The following is a 25,650-nucleotide window of genomic DNA, read 5'->3' on the forward strand; positions in this document are numbered from 1 at the left end:
AAAAACCAGTAAAGGACATTGTCCAAAGTGTCAGCTGGTATTAACATCTGTGAACTGACATATTGTACATTTGGGAACAAGGTACCACTAATGCGTCGAATGCCATGTTTTTTTAGAACATTTCCAAGCATGCAGTGTCATATGGGCAAAAGACACCCAAAGGGCTCTCTCCGAAAAAACTGCTAAGAAAATCAAGCATAAGAAACCGTGTTGTCAAGATCCACAAAACCTTAAAGCCCCCGTCACGCTCCTTCAAGGAAAAAAAAGTACTTGCAGGTGAAAGAGGGCCTGCTTGCAGGGAAGTGTGATGTGTTATTCTTACATTGGTGCTAAATTCCCCAGAGCAATGAGAGGAGCAAACCAATAAATGAACAAACAGTGGGCAGCAGCACACACGTGTGTGCTGGAAAAAACATAAGGGGCGTAGCAATGATCTGGTCGTCATTGGGATAATAAATGACCTGTCTGCAGCATCCATGCCAGTCTAGCTGGAGCACAGCAGATAGATGCAGATGCGGTGATTAATTAGTAATACCTCGAAAGCCGAGGTGTTTGCCGCGGCTCCGGGTCTGCTGCCAGCGCTTTGCTTCTGCTGCACGTCACTGCAACCAGATCCGTGGGCGCAGCTCCGCTTTACCGCAGTGTGCGTGTGCGTCTCTGTGTGTGCATGCTGTCCTGGCAGCACAGCACTGAGGCGCATTCATCGCAGGCTCGGCTCTCATCCTACCCCCCTGGACCTGTGACATCCCCGACTGCAGGCGCAGAGCTGCGCGCAGGCAGGCAGGCAGGCAGGCTCCAGGTTGTTGCTGCTGCTGCTGGGTGTCTCCCGGAGGAGGGGCCGGAGGAGGCGCGTGCAGTGGGCTCGTCCTCTCCAGCTGCCAGCCGCCCCTGATGGCAGGGCACTGACGGGGCCGGGGTTTGCAGCTCGCGGACGAGTGTGCGCCCCAGCAGCTGCTTCCCAACCCCGCTCCACGGACGGGCGTGCGATGCGGGCGGGCAGCTGATGCCCGGGTCCCAGAGCCGCCTTTTGTTTCTGGCCCATGATGTCTGCATGGGAGGGATAGACGGCCGCGCCGGTGAGGAGGAGAGCGCGGGTACCACCGCCGGAGGTGCATCGCTGGACCGGCGCTGCCTTCGATGACAGCTCCCTAGGAGGAAACGCAGAGCTGTCTGTTGGGGGCTGCACCCCTCTCCAGGCCCCGTCCGTGTCAGCCGGGCTCTCCCCATCCCCTGCTGCCGCTGACAGCCTCCTCTGCAGACGGCGGGTACCTGCCCGGGGCCTCCCGGTGCCTCTCTGCATGCGGCAGCCATGGCCAGCCAGCAGGACTCGGGCTTCTTCGAGATCAGCATCAAGTACCTTCTGAAATCGTGGAGCAGCAGTGAGTACACGCAGGGCGGCGCAGCTGCTGGGGCAGGGGGGCATGGTGCAGGGGCGTGGGGGGAGCGCGTGAGTCAGGGAATGGTGCGTTCGCAGGATGTGCCTGGGAACATGCCCTGTGTTTGACCGTCCTCCGGCCTTTCGTGAAAAGCCAACGCGTCCGAGCCTTTAAATGCCCTTCATTAAGTCAAAGCCCCGTGGTGAGATTAGCGCAGACATTGCTTCATTGCAGCCCGAAAGGCCCCTTTCCCCCAGCTCCTGCGTGTGCGTGGATGGGGCGCCGGTGATGCGCGCGCGCACTTCCTGCCTGATGTTTATCTGGTAACCTTCAGACGCTCACATCCCTGCCGATGCCGGCTCCAGGCTGCGGTGGGCATGCCCGTGCGCCGTGCGCCTTTTGTGATTTGGTTAACAAAAAGAGCCATTCTGCAAACACTCATGTCCGCCCTGCTTGGCGGGTGCTGCCAGCGTAAGCACCGGGGGTAGGGTGGCATTTGCAGCCCGCTCTCCTCGCCCGTCTCTGGCGCGGGAGTTCGCCCCAGACGTCATGTCATCCCGCTGAAAGGCCAACCTGTTTAGTTTGCAGGCGCAGAGGATACGGGCTGCAATGTAAACAGGCGGGCGGAGCTGCCCCGGCCTGGCCCATCTGCGGCGTTCATGTTTTTAATTCAATAGCGACGCTTTCCCCTCATCCAACGGGCAGCCCTCGCTGCCGTCCTGTCCAGTGCTGTACCAGGCTGCTCTGGGGGGATTATCTGCCGCCAGGCGGGTGGCGTTCAGCATCCCCAGCCTTTGAAACTCTGGTTAGAGGGGGGGAGGCCCGGAGGGGCGCACCTGCCCTCCCTAGCGGCCAGGACCAGCCTTTCCATTGGGATGCGAGCTGCCCTCCCTGGAAAGCAGCGTCCTGTGTCTGTGCTGGGAGGACCGGGAACGAAGGGATAGGGCTGCACCAGTCTCACTTTGTTTACACAGATGATGCTCCGGGCAGTGTCGCAGGGGCTTTCCGTGTAGATAGGCCTTTGAGAGTATAACAAGTGAAGGCGCGTTGTCACAGAGCCGGGTCTGGTGGCTCAGTGGACTAATGCATCCACTGCAGGGTCCTGTGTTCGACCTCATGGTCACAGGTTCAAATTAAAGTCTGGCGCGTCCACTCAGCCTTTCATCCATCTGAGGTCGATAAAATGAGTACCATTGAGTTGGCTAACAATAAACATCTGTTATTCAGCGCCAAGATACCCTGGTTGGGGGTTAACGTGCGCTTTACAAATACATTTTATGTCACAGACATGGAAGACTCTCGTAAAAGGAGAGTGGTGCTGCAAGACTCCCCTACCCTCAGGTGTTATGGGGGCAGTAGTTGGTGCTGCCTCTGTCAGGCGTACCAGAACATTACATTTTTAATCCAGAACTCTACATGTTTCCCTTTACTTCAAAGTGGGGGCATAGCTGTCACTACTGCTGGAGCTGCAGAAGCACCGGCGAGTAGAGTTGATATCTGCCTCTGCTACACAACCTTGGCTCGGAGGAGTTCCCCCAGTAATGGAGCCCATGGGTCCCAGGGGACCCCAACGGTGCAGATTGCAGCCATTTATGAAATCTAGGTTTAGCGTTTTAAGCCCCAAGACCCATTACAACGTGGCGGCGAGGCCTGGCTGCCAGGTCTTCTAGGCTGAGCCAAGTTGCAGGAAACCAAAATAAAGATACCCAAAATGCGCTAAATGAAGGTTAAGCGAGGGAGGAGAGTGACGTGTAACATAATGTTTTTCCATTATAATAAAACTAGTAATTTGAGGTTGCTGTCAAAATTGGCAATATATATCAAGGGGCAGTACCAAAATAAATGATTGAAAAACAATTGTTGAAGCAGAGCTTAACTTAAAACGATATGTTTTTTTTATGCGGCAACCAAGGCCTACTTGTCGCCAGTTCCCCCTCCATATATAGCAGATAATTACATTAATTGTAGCATTATGTAGTGCTTTCTGCCTAATTGTGGGGCGCCAGAGCACATTGTTGAACAGGTAGCTTGCTACCCCATAGGGGAGCGTGTGGTTAGTAGAGAATTGTATATGTTGTGATCCTATGTGCGAAGCATTTTGGTGTAGTGTGAGAGTGACCAGAGAGGTGCTTTTATCTTGCCTTGGGTTGTAGCGCTTTGCAGTGTAATGGGGGAGAAGGTGTGAGAAATAGGCATGCAAAATATAATTGTAATTAGCTGGTGGTTGTAATCTACACTGCAGGTACAATGTTATGGTTCATGGGTTCTGTAATTCTAGAGGCTAGGGGAAAGGCTAAGAATGAATCTGGATGGTCTGTTATAGGTAATTCTCTTGGGGACTAAGGAGACTAACGCATATAGGCTGCTAGACAGCACCAGCCTAGCCAGGGGAGAGCAGGGTGCTGCCTACGTTTACACCAAGACAGGGGGTAATCAGAGAAGACCTACTAATCCAGGTGGCAGAATGCAAAGATGATCTCAGACAAAGAAAATGGTGACAAATTGACAAGAACGCAAGTTGGTGACTTGAGCAATAGCTATGACATTTTTAAAGACAGAAGGTTCTTCTTACTCCTCGTTGATTACAGCTCACAAGAGAGGAAAGAAATGGAAGAACAATCAAGGTTGGCAGCCTGAGCAGAAACTGTACAGTCTTTAAAAGGCCCAGAGCCCATCTACTCGTGCTAGACAAAAGGGGACCAACATTTTTTATCTGGCATCAAGATATCAACAGCCAACTCATCAAGCCACCCCTATGCTGAGCAATTATTGCTGCAATTATTTTACCATGTCTGATGGATGTTTATTATCCTTTAAGTTTTGAAGTTAGATTTTCACAAAATGTCCAATTTTGTTCTTATTTATTTAAATGCTAGCAGACAGCTTTATGCAATATATATCTATCTATCGATCATAATATATGTTATGGGTATAATATGTTATATGTAATATTGCATCTTTCTCACTATTTCACCAAAAGTAGTGTTTTACAAAAAAAACGCTGTAGAAAAATAAGATATGAAGCCCATAATCTGTTGACTGTAGTGCACAGCTTTGATGTCATCCATATGCTTTGTAAATTTCTAATCTCAGTGAGGTAACAGGCACAATGCTGTTCTCACTGCAGCAAAGAGTAATGTGGTGATATTTGCATTTCATAGAAGAAAGCCCTTTTCTTTACAAGGCTTTTGCATGCTGGAGTCAGGACATTCTATTTAAGACCAAGAGCAAATACTGTTAATAATGAATCATTTGCATGGAAAAATAGGGCATGCCTCATAAATGGCTGGAAACCTGCACTGCCGGCATAGCATGGGTGCCTGGAACCCTACTACAGGGGAATCTCCTCTGACCCAACATAGCGTAGTGGAGGCAGACATTGTTGGGATGCAATGAGCCCCACACACCTCTACTCTGCGGTGACACAGCAACTCCAGCAGCAGTGTGTGCCTTTTGAAGTTAAGGGAAATATCTAGAGTCCCGGATTACAAATGTAATGCTCTGGTGCACCTGGCGTAGGCAGCACCAACTACTGCCCCTTTACATGAGATGGCTCCCTTGATACTCTGACAATGGACACAGGAGGAACAGCCCAGAATACGCAGGGAATCATTAGCATGACTTACTCCATGCTTAGCCCGTTGGCAGGTGTAGCTCCTGGATTTATAATACCAGCAGCCCTCTGTTGAAACGTCTGGTAACAAAAAAAATGTCTGTTTCTTCTAACTTTTTCCTGTAACTGAAACAGCAGAGTTATGAAATGTGAAGAGGCAGCCAATTTTCGGGTTTTAAACAACTTGTCAAAATTATCTATTTTACCTTCCAAAGAGAAGAACGAGTGAGTTTTCTCGTATTCTAATTTTTGAGGGTGTCTCCCATCTAAGATTGTTTCCTTTTTTTTGCTTCTAGTCTGCAACCATAATATCTTTTAATCCTAAAATGATAATATTACTAGTAAACACGTTTCATACTGTACCAGGAAATTCCAAGTTGCTGAGCAAGCATATACATTTGGAAAAATCAGAAACGGATAAAAAAATAGAAAATAAATAAATGAGAAAAACTGACTTTTTCTCCTGTTGGATGTTTAGAGTTTTCATTAATATGTTTAGTTTTCTATTCACCTATGGATACTGGGAAGACCATAGGTGAAAGGTATTCATGATTGATAACCTTACACACATAAACAATGTTAAGTAAAATATTAAAACCACTGATTGCAATTGGGTGAGTGGTTTTTAAGCATTTTGCTCTGCAGAGTGCTAAATGTGTCAGAATTTCGTATTTGCCATCATAGTTAGGGAAAATGAAGCTAGAGAATGTTATTTGTGGCAATTTTAATACTTTAAAGGCAACTATCAATCGTATTCCACTAACTCATTATTTAGGCCAACTTGTGTGTGTTCTGAAATTCGAACTTTATTCCCAGCCTGACCTAATCGACGTCTTTCTAGATCAGACTGTCACCTTAAGTGAATCTCTTGGTACTAGCGACATATAATAGATGTTTGTCACCCTATTGAATTGTATTCATTTTATCGACCATGAAGGATGAAAGTCTAGATGAAGCTGGCAGGAGTCAAACCAGTGACCAGGGCTTTAAACACAGACCCCTGCAGTGTATGCATTAGTCTGCTGAGTGACTGTTTTTTTGCCATCTTTGGTGATTTGTGCTGCAGAGCAATGCTACCAGCTCCCACTCGCTTGTATGCATGTTCACATCTGCTGTAACAGAGCCCTGTCGGGGAAGCCTCTTCCATCTTGGAGCAGGATTGTGTCTCCTTCCAAACACCGAGCCAGCTCAATTATAAGTAACTTTTGGTACTGTAGTGAATGTTCTGGAAATCCACTCTACTTGGAAACATGGCTTTCGTTTGATATGTACTTTTTGTGATGATTGGTGGTGAGAGTGTATTGGTGTGCAAGGCACCACATCATATCATTGTACTGGTACCTTATAAATAGCAATTCCAAGATATCTGGCCTAGCAGTGACAGCCTTTGTCACTTGTAGTGATATCAGCACCATGATGTTGACCGTGATATGGTACATATTTGTTAATTTATTTCTTGTGTCCTTAAAATGTAACTCCCCCTTTTCTCCAGCGATATTCAATATCATGCAATTTAATATATATAAATTTAAGCCCTCATGTTCTTGTTCCTCTTTTCTGTCACTTACCGGGCTCGCCATTGCATTAGTTTAATATGATCTTTTATCTTCTGTTCACCCTTCTCTCTTTTAATTTCCATCTTTTCTCAATGTAGCCTCAATTTTTTAATTCACTCTCTTCTGATTATCTGGAATGTCTTTTCTCTCTCTGCAGCTCATTATCTTTCGAGTACATAATTCTTTTCTGATAATAACTTAGCTCAGTTTGGCTGAGAAAATACCCAAAATACTACAGTTGACGTGTTTGAAAGATTAAAGACTAAGACAGCTGTGTCAGAATTCAGAGGTCAGACTATTGAGAGCTGTCGTATTAGACCAAATTAACGACTAGTATCCAAGGGCACAGGGGCAAGGTACTTTTAGTGAGATATACAAATTCTAGCCATTCTTGGTATTTTAGTCTATCTCTAGCCTAAACTCTTCTCTGTCCCTACAAAGGCTTTCCACTCATGGAAAATTCTGACATCCACTTTGTTACCAAGACATACTCAACATATTCCTGCGCAACAGTACTTTGCTAAAGCAAAGGCTCCTAAGCGATCTGATAAAGTTGGATTTACAGTCCAACTTAATGTTCTCTATCAAATAAACTTGCCCATTCACTCAAAGCAGGATAGTCATTCTCTTGTGTTTAATGTTAATTAGAACATTGCACTGTTGAGCGCTACATTGAAGAAAATGGGTGCTCCTGGCTTCTAATGGCCGGTAGAAGCCCGGAGCATCTACATTCCAATGTTTGTTTACAGCAAGTTATGAACAAAGGCCTCACGGAGCCCGAGAGAATTTCAATCCTTTCGGGCTCTGTGAGGCCTTTGACAAATTGGAACATTCTGTCCACTATGGGCGGAATGTTCTAATAGTCTTAGAGACCTCTGTAGCGGTCTCTACCAACCATTAAAGGCCTGCTCCCTTGTTAAAGGCCCTCGCCTTCGACTTGGGTCTGTAAAGCTGGAGTGGGCCTTTATTGGCTGGTAGAGGCCGCTACTGCAGGCTCTAAGGCTATAATATACTTCTGGGACTACTGGGTTTTGTATCATATCGGTTGCATAAAGTAACACCAAGTGAATTATTCTGCATGAATAGGACCACCACATTTCAAACTCTGCTTTGGGTTATTCTTTCAGTCTACCAGGATAAGATTGCGTGTCAGCCATTTTGAGACCATGTGGGATAGTCTATGTGATGATTTTAGCAACACACAAAAGTTTATATGGAAAAATAGTAGCATTGCTCCTTAAAGCGAAAGCTATTATAAGCAAATGTGGCACATTTCAACATTTCAGCAAATTGACTCCATCTGCTACATAGTTTAACCTTCAGTTAAAGGCTAGAAACAGAAGTGACAAAACATCAAATAAACCAGATCGAATTATAAGGCAGAAATCAGTGAATACCACAAAGCTACCTTTAATATGAAACATTTATTTTACTGTGTTAAAAATAAAGATGCTGACAACTTTAGTGAAAATTTTCCAGGATCACTTATTAATTGCCTTGCCTTCAAGCACTCCATAAATCCATTCCATCCAATATGTTCTGTGATGAGCTGTTCTTTATTAGTTTAGGATCAATAAAATAAAAATTAGAGTTCAAGTGACTGTAAGCCTGATCTCGCCATAAGTATTGATGCCATGGTCCCTTGTGTACATTCATCACCTGCTGAAACTGGAGCATATTGTTCAGTACAAAAGTGATGTGGCAGGGAAAATTTGTGGGCACTGTTGTGTTAGATATTTAAAGCACAAAGTTAAAAAATGATGCTCCAGGGATGTGCAACGACCACTCAAAGCTTCCAAGTAGGTGATAAGACTGCCCCAACCACAATCAGAATAATCTCGATCACCAATGTTCAAATCAGAGTTTCCACAACAAGTTGACGTAGATATGGTCTTCTCTTTATTTTCAATCTTCGCATACATCCAACATGAAATGTAGCCAACACATGTTTTGTCAATGGTAGGTATACCAATGACTTCAACAGGGCTGCAAGATATGTCACAGTCCTTAGTTTATTACATTGTTGTGCTAATCCAAAAGTATTGCTGATCATTTAGGATTAGCACAACAATGTAATAAACTAAAGGACGGCTATAATTTATCTTCTAGCCCTGATGAAGTCCTTGGTATACCTACCATAGGCGAAACATGTGTTGGCTACATTTCGTATTGGATGTATGCGTAGATTGAAAATAAAGAGAAGACCATATTTACATCAATTCTTTGTGGCAAATCTATGATTCGAGCATTGGTGCTCGGGATTATTCTGATTGGAACATATTGTTCAATGAGTGTGGCATCCCTAATTAAGCTGGTACTTGTGAACTTTAAAAAAATGCACAAGAATGTGTTCTGCATCTACTTTCACAAAATAAAGCCAACATCTTCTCCGATAGATTAAATTCAGCAACCTTATCAGTACTTCCTTGCGGGACGTGTGGTTCCCAATAGCTGGGAAACTGTGAACTTTGCTTATCTTTTGAAGATTGATTAAGGGAATCCATTTAATTGCAGAAGTCCTGAAGAGAGCAGTCTGCGAAAAAAGCAAGACCAGTAAGGCAAATGGAGGCTTCTTCAGTCACACATGTCCTGTTTCAGTCCATGACACGGCTCAGTCTGCCTAGACACAGCCTTAGTCTTGGAAGCTGGACTGGGTAGATGCGCACAAGCCAACATTGATGGTTTTTCTGGACTTTTCTGTAACTTTTCATATGTTGAATTTAGGTTTTGATCATTAGACATTAAATGGACTCCGTCTTTGCTAAACCACGTGTCCCTCTGCTCTATCACCATATCAGTAATGACTAGTGCACTTCAGTTATTAACTGATTAAGAGACACCACTAAGACCTGCTCTTTTATTCTTATGAGACCTCCTCTGCAGCAGGACAGGGAAATTCAGTAACAAGGAAATCATTCTAAAATTGAAGTAGTCATTTTGATCCGTGCTCCCAATCTCCACTTGCTTCAGACAAAATGTACAACTTCAAAGTAATTTTTCAACCCCATGTGCTGACCAGTTCCTACATCTCCCTGCAGTACAAAACTAGGGTGTTCTAATGGAGACTTCTTGCTTCTGCAACAGATTAAACCGGTTTAAATATTATTAGCGACGACAGACTCTATGAAAAGAGATTCCAAAGCTACCAGTATTGAACACCATATTGGATTAGGGGCCCTAATAAATAGTCATGGAGAGAGATGTGCTATATTGCCTTTAATGCAGTGGCACCTCAGCAGGATTTACGTAAATTACAACTGGGCCAGAAATGCTGGGGTCCAGCTTGCAAGGATTGAGGAAAACCGCGAAGAAATACATTTACTGCTGCCATCTGCACAGAGGATCTTATCTATGATGATGTTCGTGGTCATTAAATGCGTAACTGTCAAAGACACACAACCAGAAGGATTCTAGCAAGATATACACTTCTAAAAGAATTGCATGCTTCATATTATCTATTGGTATTGGTTTCCAATGAAAGTAGCGAGACAAAATTGTAGAATGCCTGTTGCCACTCCATACAATTCATAACCGAACAGTATTTACAGAGTCCCTGAAAGTGTTTTATCTAAACAGGCCCACCTTTAAGCAACTGGCTCCTAGAAGCATTTTATTTTACAAAGCAAGGCAACCAGAATTTCTGATTAAAGTTCTCTCTCCTGACTTGAGATGTTACCTGCAGGTTGCAGATTTGAATTTTGTCAGGGCCAACTTAGTTGTTCACCCTTCCGATGATGATGTATTGAGAACAATTAAATTACACGACAGTAATTCCTGTTATTTACAGCGATAATAAGTGGTAACATCTAGGTACTAATGTTATTAGTATTATTTCAAATGTCCAAACACACTCCATCATCAATTGGTGATTTGCATGAGCTGCTGGAACAGCAGACTAATAAGACACCTATGTACGTCACTGTCTCTATATGTGGTCACTTTGCTTCCCTATATGCCTGCCCCCACTAGAGGTATCTCACTGTTGTTAATTTATTGTTTATTTAGGACTCTTCAGCCGAAGACCTTATGTGCAACAAAAGAAGCACTGTATAAATTAAATGTGTGTGTGTGTGTGTGTGTGTATGTATGTATATATGTATGTATATATATATATATATATATATATATATATATATATAAGTTTGAAGCGTCAATTCGGAAATGCAATCCAAAAGTATGACAGCAGACCCAGAATTTTCGAAGGTGCTGATTTTATTCGTGCATGGTACCCCACACCTCAGCCATGACGCGTTTCGGGCCTACCTTGGCCCTTGATCACATGACGCGTTTTGGAGTGCAAATCAAACATTTAAAGTGACAGTGCAGTTACGTTTTGATTTTGTCATCATGGATATAGAAAAGTGCTTCGATATCTAACCGGCTGTTCTTCTTTTTTACTGCCGCCGTGGGATGGGTAGGTTCTGACCCGCCGCAGCCTAGAGCATCCAGGGGACTCCCCGCCGCTCAGGCCTTCCCAGGGACAGTCGGTGGGGCCCGACCATCATGGGTTTAGGGCAAGGACCATCGCAGTAGCACTTGCTGCCTTGATATACAGGTTGTATATGGAAGTTTCTTCGATTTGGGGGAGACTTCGCTATTAATTGATGAGCAACCATAGGTCCTGAAGAATCGCCATAACTGGCGTGAAACATGTTGACCACACCATAGGCGAGGGTTGAACGAAGCCACATCACCCTTATTGTTGTGCTCCGCTACCCCTCCCTTTATCAATTTTAATTAAGCAGTGAGCCATCCGATTAAAAAATGTTCTAATGGACTCTACTGACTTATTTTTAACTTTCACTCACGCTCACAATTGCACCTTTTAGGTCCCTCACACGCATGCACCCATTGGCCAGGAATAAAAGAACTCCACCAAAAGAGTAACACTACGTGTTGCCCGGCAGGCATTGCACCGCCAGCTTGTCGTAGGAGCAGGAGGCCAATGATGACACGATACAGTTATTTGGACGGACGGCTACTGTTGTCCAACCTTCTAATTGTGTGAGGCATCCTAATTCCGAAAAGGGTTTACTTAATTCCCTGTTGTACACTCCTGAGAGTGGCTGTCTCTCTCCTTCTTCCCCTTCCTCCTTCCCCCTCCCTAGGGGAACCTTGTACAATTGTTGTATATTGCTCACTGGACATGTACATTGGACCCCGGTAAATATTGTCCACCATTGTCCCCCCTTTTGTTTATCATCTTACTTATGCCTTATCCATATTTTCTGGAGCCACTTTTACAGGACAAGTGTGTCAAGTGTTTTTTTTTAAACACATGAAGAATCAAGGCATTTGGTTCGATGCTAACCTTTCATTTGATAGTCAAGTTTCTAGCGTCGCTGGAAAATGCTTTGACATTCTGAAAATAGTGAACAAAATCTTGGGCCTCCTCCCTGAAGCAGCTAGGAATTCAATAGTCCAGGCACTAGTTATTTCTATACTAGACTATTGTAACGTGCTCTATTTTGGTATATCTCGAAACTGAGTGAGTAAACGAGGGTGCAGAATATAGCAGCGCGTTTGCTGCTCAATCACGCAAGGCGCTCATCCATTAGCACGACCCCCATGAAACTTCACTGGCTTCTGGTACACAAAAGAGCTGTTTATGAAGCTATGTGTTTCTGTCGCAAAGATATCTGGCTTTATTAGTGAAACCATATCCACCTGGAAGAAATGTCTGCAGGGGCCTCACTTGTTGCGATCCCACAGGTCAAGAAAGCATGGACGGGACGAAGTTCCTTCAGTCTCCTTGCCTCCAAAATGTGGAACACTTTGCCTCCGGTCTTATGACAGGAATGCGCAGAAGCACTCTTTTCAAACAGATCTAATTCTTGAGAAGTTGGTGCAGTTAGGCCTCTGTAGCCAGAGTAAGAATCCGCAGTGCAGGGTGACTCCGAATGGAGAAACCAGGAGCTCTACAAATCATGTAATATTATTATTACATGATTGAAACAATTGTTTTTGCCCTTATAGGAAAATGCCTTGGTAAACTGTGGTCGTGGTGTCATGATTTTCAACAAAGGCCTGTCAGTCCTATTAAAACAGGGCTCATGAGGATTATTGGTATTTCACATGCAATTCAACAGGACATTTGCATTCATTCATCATATTAGCTTGAGTAGGTAGGGGACGAGGATGGTCCGGTGCTGTGAGTCTGTTTCAAGTTTCCTTGCTGATCCATACATTGAAACTATAAAAAAATAGAAGAAACGCCCTCTGCAGATAAGTTATTTAAAAGTTTTAGGATCATTGCAAAATGAAGTATTTGATGGACAATATAGGGATAAACTTTGGAAAATATTGCTGACCATTCCAATAGCAATCGGGGCAGACCACAACATCAGAATATAGAGCCATCAAGTCCACAGTAGGGAGCGGTCGATCAGCGTTCAAAGGTAAGACTTATGTTAAGGCGGTGGAGGCATCCTAGATACTCTATATTTTCTTAATCTGAAGACAAAAGTAGTGTTGTGTACAGTGCCGACTTCAATTAAGAGAAATGATTACAATGGCAGTAATTGTCTTGAATAATTGCTGCATTCTCTCCATTGAAACTGAATATTGAGAGTGGTACATAAGAGTTTGTCTGGCTCAGCAAGAAGTTAGTTGATGTTTGTACCATCTATTCTGTTGAGACGTGAGATGCGGGCCAATAGTGTCTGCTCTTTTTAACCTGTTTCCCTACTATGCAGCACTACTCTAACAGCTTACATAATTAGTGCCCTGGTGTCTGCTTTAGCGAGGTCACATATGATGCTGCTGCTAAAATTAAACACAAAATAGACATGTGTTCAGCGCTGGATCTCTGGCATGCATGATCTTCATCCCTTCAGCATCCTGATTCAGCCCTACTTTGATGCCATGGAATCTCTTGAGTGCTGACAAAGCTTTCAGGGGAAGTGCTGAGCGGACAGCTGACTGCATGAATTCAAGCAATTTGCTGAGCCCAGAGACTGACCAAAGCAACAAAAAAAACAGGAGGGCACTTTCCACACAATTACTAAAACAGCAGCAATTCACCTCTTGGGAATAAATACAAGCATCAGGCCTAGAAAAAAGGAAAACTCCAAAGAACGTCAAATAGCATCCTATCAAAAAATTGTGGTCCAAGTGGCAACAGTAGTCTATTGCCACTTGCATGTGGTGTGGCATTTGTGCAGAAATGGAGCAATGGAGTCAATATACTAATGCTGTGATTGCACACGCTGTGGATAGTTTAGAGGAAACGTGTAGAGTTGCTTTTAGTTCATTTACATTATAGGTGCTGCTCTGGCAAATGCAAATTCTTCCACATTACGTGATCACCTACCTGTAATCAATTATTGCGTGCACAGTGGAAATGCAGGGAGCGGACAATGGAACCACTATGCTCGTCAGGTTGTTTCTGAGCTGCCCTTTGAATGGGGATGTGAGGTCAGTACATGCAGGAATGCTTTGTGCACCATGAAAGGTAGTGACAGGGAGTGCAGGACATTGACTGGATCAGACAATGGCAGTATTCATTTTGAGCTATACAAACAGGTGGGTTTTGAGTTTTGTGTATTTGCAAAGAAAAGGTCAATTTCATTCTCACAGAAGAGATGGATTTTGTTTTGGGATTTATGAAACCGTTGTCTTTTTAGTTGTGCTATGCACATGAGTGGAGTGCCTCAACTTTCTATCTGAATGCAAACACTTAAAATTAGTGTTTTATTAGCTAATTATTTTCTATGTGTGTTTGTTTCTTCCCTAACTGAAGTTAACCTATGTGTTCGCATTTTATTGCTTATATTTACAATAGTTATGTAAGACGTTATAAAGATAATAAAAATGCTAAAACGATTTTAGTAAAATGAATTTTAAAAATAGTTTATGTTCCTTCAAGATGGACACATGACTCTTTCTGTATCTTGTTCTGTCCCTGATGCCATTCTTCGGTGCGTCCTTGTGTTATACTTGTGTGACTCTGTAACCGCGTAATGCTGTATTGTAGAGCTATGACTCTTGTATGTTCACCTCATGCACCTCATGTGAACATTGTCACATGGCATGTAAAGTGCTCTGATACCTTCAGGTCTAGCTAGCGCTATATATAACTCAAAATAATAATAATAAAGCGCTCTGACTCCGATGCTCTGTATAGACTTGTTATCTGTGATATGAACATTTACTGTTGAAGGGCACTCTGATACCTTCGGGTCTAGCTAGCGCTATATAAAACTCTCAACGAAATAAATTATTATTATTTTGAGTTTTATATAGCGCTAGCTAGACCCAAGGGTATAAGACCGCTCTACGTGTTGTGGGATGGCATTTGCAGGAGCTGCATGAGAGGATGCATGGGAGTCATGGTTGAACATTGCAGCATTATGTAAGGTGTGGTGGGGTTTGGCTGGGTACATTATTTTTTAAGGATTCATTTTTGTAAATTGTTTGGTATGTTCAATTTGTAATGTTTGACACTGTTATTTGTTTACATGTTTTATTATTTTATAATTAATTTTTGGGGAGGAGTGTGTTATGTTGGAGAAAATGACGGATAGTTTTTGTTTTTTAAAGAAAACTATAGGAAAATTATAATTTGATATAAACTAAAGATTTTTATCATAGCATGTTCAATTATTTTCTTTTGTGCTTAGTTTGTCAGAGTGAGGTTGAAGGGTGCTGTTTATTTTAAATCTAATTTCTTTAATTTATTGCATTTTTATGTTCTATTATATATTTTTTTTACTTTTCATTTTTTTTAAATATAGCATTTTTAAATTGATGAAAAAATCTGTTATTTATGTGAACATTTACTGTTGTATAGCGCTCTGATATCTTACGGTCTAGCTAGCGCTATACACACCTCTCAAATAAATGAATAAATCAACCACCTATGTAAACTAGCTGTTTAAGCTGTAGTTGTGTTTTTTATTAGGATCAAGGATGAGATTTGATTTGATAACCAATTATTTTTATGGTTTAAGCCTCCTTGCCAGCCCATATTAGCCCATCCATTGCCTCGGTGGTACCCTGTCGGAGCAGTGGTGACCCAAAAGCCACTTCCAGAATTATATCTGATGTGAACGAGGGTCACCCTATGATTTGTTGCCCATTACTTGTTTCTTATTATTCCTGAAAACGACAGAGCACTGTCTATGTGCATGAACAAGAAAAATGACACTGTGTATCACGGACATCTCGTTGTCATGCTGAGGTCTGTATATCCATGTTTAGCAACTCCACATGTGCACTTCCTGCCTTCTCATGTGCTTGTTGCTGCTGATATCTGGAAATCAAGGATGCATACATCTGATGTGCCTTCTACACTTAACACACTCTTTAATGTTTTCCCTCTCATTGAAGTGCACGTCATTTTGAAATCTTCAAACGTTTGTATTCACTTCCTTTAGGTTTATATTTTTTTTCACCCAGTCCTTTTATTTATCACATATATGTTTTATTGGTACCTGCTATTTCCGTTGCTAGTGAGTGAAAATAGTTTTATATAGCCCTAACCCTTGATTCTGTACTTGTGGTTGTTGTTTGTAAGGGAAACGATGGATGTAGAAACAGCCAGAGCTGTTGACTTTGGAACCTGGAAAGCAGGTTCGAATCTCGGCCTCGAGTCAACATCCTGTGATTTTGGGAGAATCTCTTGACCTCCCCATGCCCAAGAAAAAATTGTGCAACGTCTGGCACTTTTGTAAAACGTCTGGTTCTCATGTTAAGCACTCTGATGCCCTTGGGTCACGTTCACGCTCTACAAAACCTCAAAAATGAATAAATAAAGTATTTGCCTGAGGGTATTCAGTAGTGTAGTTGATTTTTAACACATTATCTGGTGTACTATAAAATGTCTAGTCTCTTAGGCCTTGTCTAGTCTCAATCTTGAGAAAGCTTTGCTGCGTGGAAGAAGTTGCCTGTGGTCTGTGGTCATTTGAGTCTCCCAACGTTCATTAGAAGTGGATAAGTCCGAGCGCTATGGGTTTCACTCCATGGGTCTGCTCAAATAGGCCTAGCTGCTCAGTCCTTCTAGGTAGCAAAAGCACTCCAGCCTCTGTTACAAGCCCGAACAGATTAACTGCTGTTAATCTTCTTAAAATACATATACTTTACCCGATAGCCCACCTGAGACTAGTCTGTTGAATTGTTGTTTAGTTTTTTGTAGTAAATATACAAAGCTTTGAAGCATGACTGTTGAAATTAATTGTGATTCTGTGGCCACAGCGTTTTCCATATAAATCATGGATTTGCCACACAATCCTTCATCTGCTGCATAATCTGCTGGCTTTTTTTATTCTAATTTTTTATTAAACAGTTGTGATGGTCTAGTGATAGGCCACAAAGCCACACAGGAATAACAAATAAAGAAAAAGGCACATAAATACGTTGACATATTAAATCAGTTCTCAGTACGACATTAGACCGTAAGAAGATCCATGTCCAAATCATTTATTTTGACAAAAGAAAAGGTTCCTAGCTCAAACACATCACAATTTACTAAAAATGTGGCAACATGTCTCCCCGCTCAGTGGAATGCCCTTCCCAAAGGTGGATTGGTCATCTTTCAATTGTTTATTACTGTATTTCAATATTATGTTAGTACTCATAAGGTGAGATCTTTCCCCAGACTGTGTTACCATGTGTAAAAATGACAGTTTAATGAAGTAATAGTTTCACAAAATGTGCCTTTTCTTGCCACGTAATTTAGACCAGTAGCGGCCGGTGTTAGGGAAAAGTGGTAGGGCAGCAAGGGTTGGGGGTTTTGGACAAAAACAAAATAAAACAACACAACAACAAAAAAGAACTTCACTGCCACCTTGCCGCTCTTCTGCTTCTCTGGCTCCACTGCAGCACATGCTGAGGATAACAGACTTCCCTAAGGCCAATCGAGACGCTGCTCTCATGCTGCAGCAGGAGAGAAGCGTTGTGATTGGCCTGAGCGGGCTGGATTTGTGCACCCAAGGGGACTGGGAAGCTGTGCCTGCTGTCTCGGCAACGCAGCTTGGGTTGGCAACATTTGAGGGCGCATGTCGGTTTGGCCGTCCTAAGACCCACATTCGCACCTGCAGTAGTGGCCACCACTCCTCCTCCATGCCTGTCATGATGGCCCCACCTCCAAGACTGCTCTATGAAGAAAAATAAAATAATAATAAACCTGTTTTATCATCATTTTATTTTTCCCAGGTTTGCATCTGCTGGCATAGACGTAATGCTCCTCCGCCATAACGGAAGAGTCTCACCCAATTTAGACAACACTGCTGAATAATTTTGTCTTCGCCTACTGCATAATTCCAGTGGCCCAAATTCTAGGGAAATGATTCCATCATTAAAGATTCCCACAGACTTTTCTTGTTGGGAAGGTTAAAACTAAACTTGTAGCAATGTGTATGTTTGTATAGCTAATCTGCTTTGTGATTCGTAGGATATTTTAGTTCCCTCTATGCAGAGCACTACGTGCATTTTTAACTTAAAAGCAGGTATAATATTGAGCAGTGCTGGAATGGAACAGCTATTCCAGTGATGTATACTGTGAGCCAAACTCAGAATAAATATGTGTTTTGGCACACAGTTCACTTATGTAATGTTGACAGTATAAGCAATGCTAAAATAAGAACATACCTTTCATTCAGCTAATTGGAAAGTACACGCGATTGGCCTGGCTTCGAGTGTAGATGTCACAGGCACGTGTTTGGACTGTGAACATGAGTTTTGTTAAAAGAGACACAAAAGCACTACACTGTAACTAGAGTGGCAGCTGCGAGTGCAGAGTACATGCGCGGGGCACAATAAATGCACTATTTGAACAGATGTACTCTCTGCTATTGATATTCAAATGGTGGCATACACACAAAATGTAGTGGAAATGGTGGGATGAAAGTGGAAAGTGTGGGACTTTAAAAAGATTCCAAATCACTTCACAAACATATTATCGCACTCCTGAAAATGAAAGAAAACAAGAATTGTCTACGTCAATAGGCATGGCCTTAATGTATTACACCCTGCACTTACACATGCGCATCACAACTCAGTCTACTACCTGTGGTCACTGCAAATGGGAACAAGAAGCACGAAAGAGTTCGAATGTGATTGACCATAGGCTCAACCAAAAGTGCATGAGCAGAGGAGCAAAGCATGTGAGAGATTATGTGGGGCTGAAATTGAGAGTTTAGATTCCTAATCCTAGTGCCTCATACACCATAAAAGTGTCTTAAACAAGTACTGTTTATGCATTTGTAACTTCAAAGTAAGCCCAACTGGCATTTAACATAATCACTTTGAGTTAAATTTAAATACAGTTTTTTTTATGGAGGGCATAATGTACAGCTGCTTCCGATTGTATTTGTCAGAGTTCAAAATGTAAAATCCCTTACTATTGCATTTGTAAAATAGAACACATTTTAAATCCCCGGTCAATGTTGTTTGAAATGGAGTTCACAATTGTGAAACCCATTCCTATTATATTTTCAGAGAGTTCACAAAGTATAATCAATAAATAACATGTTCCCTTTGCAATTTTCAGAGAATTTACAGTGTAGTAATCTTCCTAATGTATGTGTCCGAGTTCAGAATGAAAACGCCCATCCTAATGTATTGATAAATCGGGATCATGATCTCTGGCCAGTTGGAAATTTACCGGGCCCCAATTTTGTTAATGGGGTCCTTTTACCTTTGGCATCCTGGAGCCTCTGTACCACAAATCCTCAAACTGGGGACCAAGTAGCCTTTTTAGCACTTAATTATCGGTGTAACAGGCAGAGCAGTTCAAGGATCACTCAGGAAGGTGCTGTGTGAGTGGAAACTGAGGACTCACCAATGCACAAAAATGTGCATTGAAAATGTGATGAATCAACACCCAGTCTGTATTTTTCATTAAAAAAAGAAACCTGCTTTAATGCACACGCAAACGTGTTCTTGCTACAAAATTTCAGGTGGAATTGCAAATTGGAACCCCTCAAAAGGAACCTTGTAAAAACAACCAGGATGCAAATCGCATATCCTACAGAAATATCACAAGGGACAACATGCACTATAAATCTAGTTTGTTCCCATTGTCTGCGGGGTAATATGACCGTTTGTGCACCAAAAAGCACTGACCTTGAAACCATCAGTGAATGTATGTCGGCTTATTACAACACATAAGGCCTTTTACAATCAAAAAGGTTAAGCCTGCAGGCTTTAAGCCTTTCACAAACTAAAACGAGAGGCCTACTGCTCCTTTCACCACCTTTAATATTCAATTAAGTAAGCATATTGGCTTAAACATGAAAATAAGCTTGGCCGACCACATAGATTCTGCCTTGACAAGAATATTACAACTCCTTCTTAAAACATCAAGCATTTAAAATGACCAGACCAAAAAAGGGACATGTATATTAAACCCCTTCATATTCCATATGTCCAAAGGTTTACAGTATAAAATGCCTTCTGATTTTATCTGTCAGATAGCAGTAAGTATAAGGCCCCTTTTGTTTAGTGTTAAAGAGTTCACAGTGAAAACCCATTCCGATTGTAGAGAGTGCATAATGGAAAGAGCCTTCCCATTGTCTTTGTCATGGAGTTCACAATGAAAAACGAATTTCCCTTGTACTTGCTAGCGTTCACATGGAAAAATCATTTCCAATTACACTTGTCAGAAAGTTCAAAATGAAAAGGTCACTCCTGTTGTATCTGTCAGTGTTCACAAATTAAAACCCCTTCATACTTTATTTAAAAACCCTGTTCGAGTTCCTCCAAAACAGTCACCAGTTACTTGGCCTCAACTGTGTCAATGGGGGTCTTTCACCTAAGGATTTGGGCCACCATACCCTGGACCCTTCAGCTGGGGACCATGTACCCCTTTTGGCACTTGACTCTCAACGTAATCTTAGGCTGGCTTATTGAAGTGTGGTGGGCTAGTAACTCTGAACTCCTCTATGCACAAACTAATATTTAATAAATAATTGCCCATCAGTGATTTTGCTTTAATATTGAAAAATACTTTAATGCACATACATCTTAATACTATTTACAACATTCCAAACATTTGAAAGATTTCCAGTGAAATTACTAACTGGAGGCCCTCCTAAAGAAGCTTTACAGAATAACCAGGGTGCAAATCACATTCCCTAAAGAAGTGTCACACTTGGCAACTCACCCTATAAATCTAGTTTGTTCCTATTATCCGTGGCCACTATGTGATCATTTGTGCACCAGTATGAGCCTGTTGCAAAGCTTTTTCACAATCAACTAGATTAGGCTCTAGGCTTTGTCAAGTCATTTATAGTGTAAATTGAGAAACCTACTAACTTTGTCTACACATTTAATAGCCAATAAAGCAAACCTACAGGCTTAAGCGAGATCATAAACCTGACCATATGTTCTCTTGCTAGAGAAATCCATCAACTATTTCAGCAAAACTAAAGTATACATTGACATGAACATTAAGTTTCCTCTTGAAAACATCAATCATTTATTTTGGCTATACCTAAAAAGTGACATGCATATTAAACTTCTTCCTATTCCATTTGCCAGAGTTCATAATGTTGAACCCATTGAAATAGTCACCTAGTTCACAGTGTAAAACTCTTTACTGCTTCTTTTGTCATAGAGTCCACATTGTAAATCCCTTCTTAATGTATTTGCCAGAGAGTTTACAATGTAAAACTCCTCCCACTGTATTTGTCACCGGTTTACACCCTCTGGCACAAATGACCTAATTACAGCAATAATTCTCCCTAGCTCAGCTTGAATTTTCCACTATTAACTTTAAAAGTATTTTGGATCTGCAATATTTTGTCTTCATCAGCATATCAGTTTCTGGAAATATACATTTGTCTACCCCTTCCCATCTTAGGCAAACTCAATTTTCCAGAAGAAAAACCTTTTCTGCAAAAAAACATAATTGTCTTTAAAACAGCAGTTTTAAGAAATGCACAGTCCCGAAACATAAGCATATATTTTTCAAATAGTTACATGTATTCATGCCTCGCAGGGACAGATTCTGGTTCAAAGGCTCGGTTATTACAATCATAGGCCGTGGATGCTCACCATAAAACCAAGGATGCCTGTATTATGGCAATAATGCTTGCCATTATACAAGGGCAATAATTTTGCCAAAGCTGGACACCATAACGCCAAGATGCCCACCAGATCTCCTGCAAGGGCAGTCACCATTATGTTAGAGACTGCTTAAAGTAGGCCAGCCAGACTCTAAATTTGTCAAAGATGGCTGCCAGTATGCAATTACTAGATCAGAATGCCAGAAATGTCAAGGGTCACCATTATTATGCAATTGGATCTATTATCCTATGAACAGACACAATTATCCCAGAGGTGAAACCCTTTTGATGGGAACTAGAATACACTTTTGGCTTTCCTTGAACGAGCGTAGTGTCTGAGGAGTGACACTGTTTATTAGGGAGGAACAAATCATTACCCAGACTGTTGAAAAATGGCCCTCACTGAAGGGTCACCCCAAACGTTTTGCCTTCCTTCTACTCCTCCTCCTTTTCTGGCTGAGTTCTTCGTGTTGGCTTTAGGATGCTGAGCACATTATCACTGCTGACAAGTGCTAAAGTTCATGTACTTTCTCCTCTAAACATGGTATAATTGTTTTATACCTGTTTGGTATATTTTATTTATTTGTAAGTCCTTAGTACATTTATTTGCACTATGTGTGCCCTGGGCAGGTAAATTAAATGCTACTAGTGGGCCTGTAGCACTCATTGTGCGACCCATGCAAGTAGCATTTAAAACCTGTCTCAAGCCTGCCACTGCAGGGCCTGTGTGTGCAGTTTACTGCCACTTTCGACTTGGCATTTAAAACCTGTTGCCAAGCCTAAAAGCCCCTTTTATTTCACATTAGTCACCCATAGGGGGGCCTTGGGTAGCCCATAGGGCAGCGTGCTGTGAAAGTAAAAATTAGGACATGTACTTTTAAGTTTTGCATGTTCTGGTAGTGACAAACACCCAAATTCATTTTTCACTACTGTGAGGCCTACTTCTCTGATAGGTTAACATTAAGAATTCCGTAATACACTTTTAACCTGTAATTCCTGATTAGAAAGGAGTAACTTTGTCATGTTTTATATTTTTGGGTTGGTAATGGTAAATTCTCTTTATTAGGAAAGTTGGATTTAACATTACTATTTTAGAAAGTGGGCATTTTTCTGCTCTTACTGGTCTGTGTTCCTGTCTCCAACACACATCTGCGGTGGGTGACTGCTTCACTCTGTGCATTCCCTGCACAAACACAGGAAGGTTAGGTTTTTCTGAGTACTCATCTGCATTTTGATGGCTCTTCCTTTCAGGAAGAGCGGACAGTTGTACCTCAATAGCTAGTGTCCTGGCCCCACACAAAGGGCTAATTACCCCTTACTGATAGTCTGGAGCCAGGGCTGGGGAAAAGGACCTCTGTGCACTTCAAAGACCCTCTTTTGAAGTCAACCACACTTCAAAGGCACAACTGGGCAGAAGCACTGGGTCTCTGACCACTCCAAACTAGACACTATTGGACCTGTGAAGAACTCTGCCAGGAGGAAGGACTGCTGTGGTGCTACGAGGACGGCCACAATTCTGGACTGCTACCCTGAAAGAACTGCTTTTCTGCTCCGCTGTGTTGCCATGCTGGTTGCTACCCTCTGCCCTGCTGATGAAAGTACTGGACCCACCTCACTTGACCCTACATTGACTCCAAAGGGCATGCTGGCTTGCTCCCTGTTCTGAAGCCACAGGGACATCAAAGACTTCCTGCAACCCTGCCACAGCACCTGGACACTGCCATCTGTGAGTCCCAACCTGCCAAGTGGTGCCAACCCAGTACTGGGCCCTTGGAAGTGAGTTTTCTGTTCTGCCCAGTAAAATCGACGCATCGTCTCCATTGTGCCAATCGGAACTTTCATATCCTCTCCAACACATTTGCTGCTTGAGGACAGTTCTTCCACAACTGCGCAACTCGATGACAATGAACTGCAGAGCTTCACAATGATGCGTCGCCTGTATCGCAAAGGGGTCTGCCGACAAATCTTAACCGGATGTGTGTATCGGAACCGACACATCACCTACATCCAAGGGTTTGACCACTTTGCAACACCTCCTCTGCTCCTCGCATTGGATCTTCGATGTTGCCGCAGCCTCCATTCCAGGTACTTTTTCAGTGGGCCAAGGCTGGTCCCTGTATCCAACCTGAGCTCCAATGTGGTCGCCTTGAACTTTAGATTTACTATGGTCAAACCTGCTCTAATAACCCAGGTAGGCCCTTTAAAACTCTGAGCACTAAATCTTTAAATATTCTTTAAAAATTCACAACTTCGGTTCTACTTATTGTTCGTTTAATAAAGGGGTCCTGATCCAAGGGATACAGGATGATGAATACACTGAAAGTTGCTGAGGATGTTGATCCAGTGACAGGGCTCTTCCTGGGGCTTCTTCTTGATCCACGAGCACTGTAGGGTGACTTTGGCCACAGGGGTCGATGTCCCTCGAAGTCTGAAGTCCAGCCAAAAAACAGTTGTCATTCATCTACTAGTCTCCAAGTACAGTGAAACCAGTGGTTCCCTTTAACTGGTGATAACCCTTGGCCAACCAAACTGCACTAGGAATACTCTCCTGGGTCCAGTAGACTCAAGTGCAACTTTTGGGGGTTGGATCTCGATCTCCCAGGCTGCATGTTCGTGGTCATGGACAGTCTGGTGTTTTTGGCTACCAACTCTTCTGCAGCCCTGTAGTTGTAGCAGGAAGTCAGCCAACTGACTCTTGGTCATTGCTGTCTGAGACTGACGATTTATCCTTGAGTAAGTCACTACAGGCATAGTCCTCTCTTTGCTAGCTCAAGGAGCAGGTGCAGTCCAGTCTTAGTGCAGCCTCTCTTTGCTGTGTCCAGGGACCAGCAAGGCAATTCTTCTTTGGTCCTTTCTCCAGAGCAGACGTGAACCACGGTCCAGATACCAGGGGTGCCACTTTTATGCCTGGTTAGTGCCTGCAGGGATTTGGCATCTACTGGCTAATGGGCTACCAGGTCCCCTCAAACCTTGTGTGGACTTGCTATGAATTGTGGCATCTAGTTATCCAAGAGTGCACTATTTTACCCACTCCCAAGATGGCAGAACTATTCTTTTGGTCTGTGGAGCTTCCAAGCCACCACAGAGATGTGCCTATCTGGGGGCTACACACCCACAGGAAAAAAAGGTTTGGCTACAGCTTACCCTTATCTGTCCCTGGTGCCAACCTGTCTGCAAAAACATGAGCATCCTCTCTTGTTTGTGCCTACCATATGCCCTTCGAAGGCAGCTTCCTCTTTGAATCTCCAATTTTGGGCTCACACCCCCTCTGGTTTTCCTGCCAGGAAAAAGTAACACCTCTCTCAACAGCAGGCCCTTTGTGTTCCTTCAGGAGTTGTTCACTTCTTCCTCACCTGAGAGGGCAGAAGGCTGTTTCATAGCCAGCAACCATAAAAGGTCACTGGAAAACTTATGGCATCAAAGGGTCTTACGGCAAAATAAAGTCACAACTTGTGCAATAGGTTGGCTAGAGCTTTAAGTCTGATTTAATGCAATGAATCTCTTGATACCTTGAACAATCATATTTAGTAGTCTCATTCAGATGTTAGCACTGCTATGTTGTCAGTGTGTAACTTTGTACTCTCCAATGGGGATACTAGCCTTTCTGCAGTAAAAACTATAATGCAGGTGGTTTACAGTCAGGACACACAAAGTTAAGAACTACATATCCAACTTTTTAATATAATGTACCATGCCTTTAGAGCTCAGTAGGTCTGCCTTAGGGTGAGTTACAAATATTAAAAAGGAAGGTTTGGGCTTTGCCATTACTTTAAATAGCAAAGTCAAGTTCACAGTTGAAACCTGTCCAGTCACGCAGCAATGGCAGCCTTAGGAATCGCACTTTGCTTTGTCACATTCATGGTGGCACAATAAGTGCTCAAGTCCATGAGAGACACTTTAACTTACAGACCATGGGTGGCCCTAGTACCATATTATAGGGACTTATTAGTAAATTAACGTATACCAATTGTTGGTGAACCAGTGAGACCTATACCTTTCAAGAGTCAGGGCACTGGTACTGAGGTCTGTTTTGCAGGCCTCAGTAGCACCTTCAGAATTGAAAAACCAGCATCATCAGTTCAAAACCTTGAGGGTGA

General features: G+C 42.7%; 1 protein-coding gene across 2 annotated transcripts in view; it reads left to right on the forward strand.

Annotated features, from left to right (window-relative positions):
• The window catches only part of FRY (FRY microtubule binding protein), a 778,582-nt gene that overhangs the window by 143,232 nt on the left and 609,700 nt on the right, over window positions 1-25,650 (forward strand). The window contains exon 1 of one of the 2 annotated variants that reach the window (XM_078657151.1): window positions 929-1,379. The exons of the other annotated variant lie outside the window; for it this stretch is intronic. Within the exon in view, the coding sequence (XP_078513277.1) occupies window positions 1,310-1,379 (70 nt within the window). The 5' untranslated portion in view covers window positions 929-1,309. Of the gene's footprint in view, window positions 1-928; window positions 1,380-25,650 lie in introns of those variants that run through there. 2 annotated transcript variants of the gene reach the window in all.

This window comes from Lissotriton helveticus, chromosome 8, assembly GCF_964261635.1.
Source record: "Lissotriton helveticus chromosome 8, aLisHel1.1, whole genome shotgun sequence".
Lineage (NCBI taxonomy): Eukaryota > Metazoa > Chordata > Amphibia > Caudata > Salamandridae > Lissotriton > Lissotriton helveticus.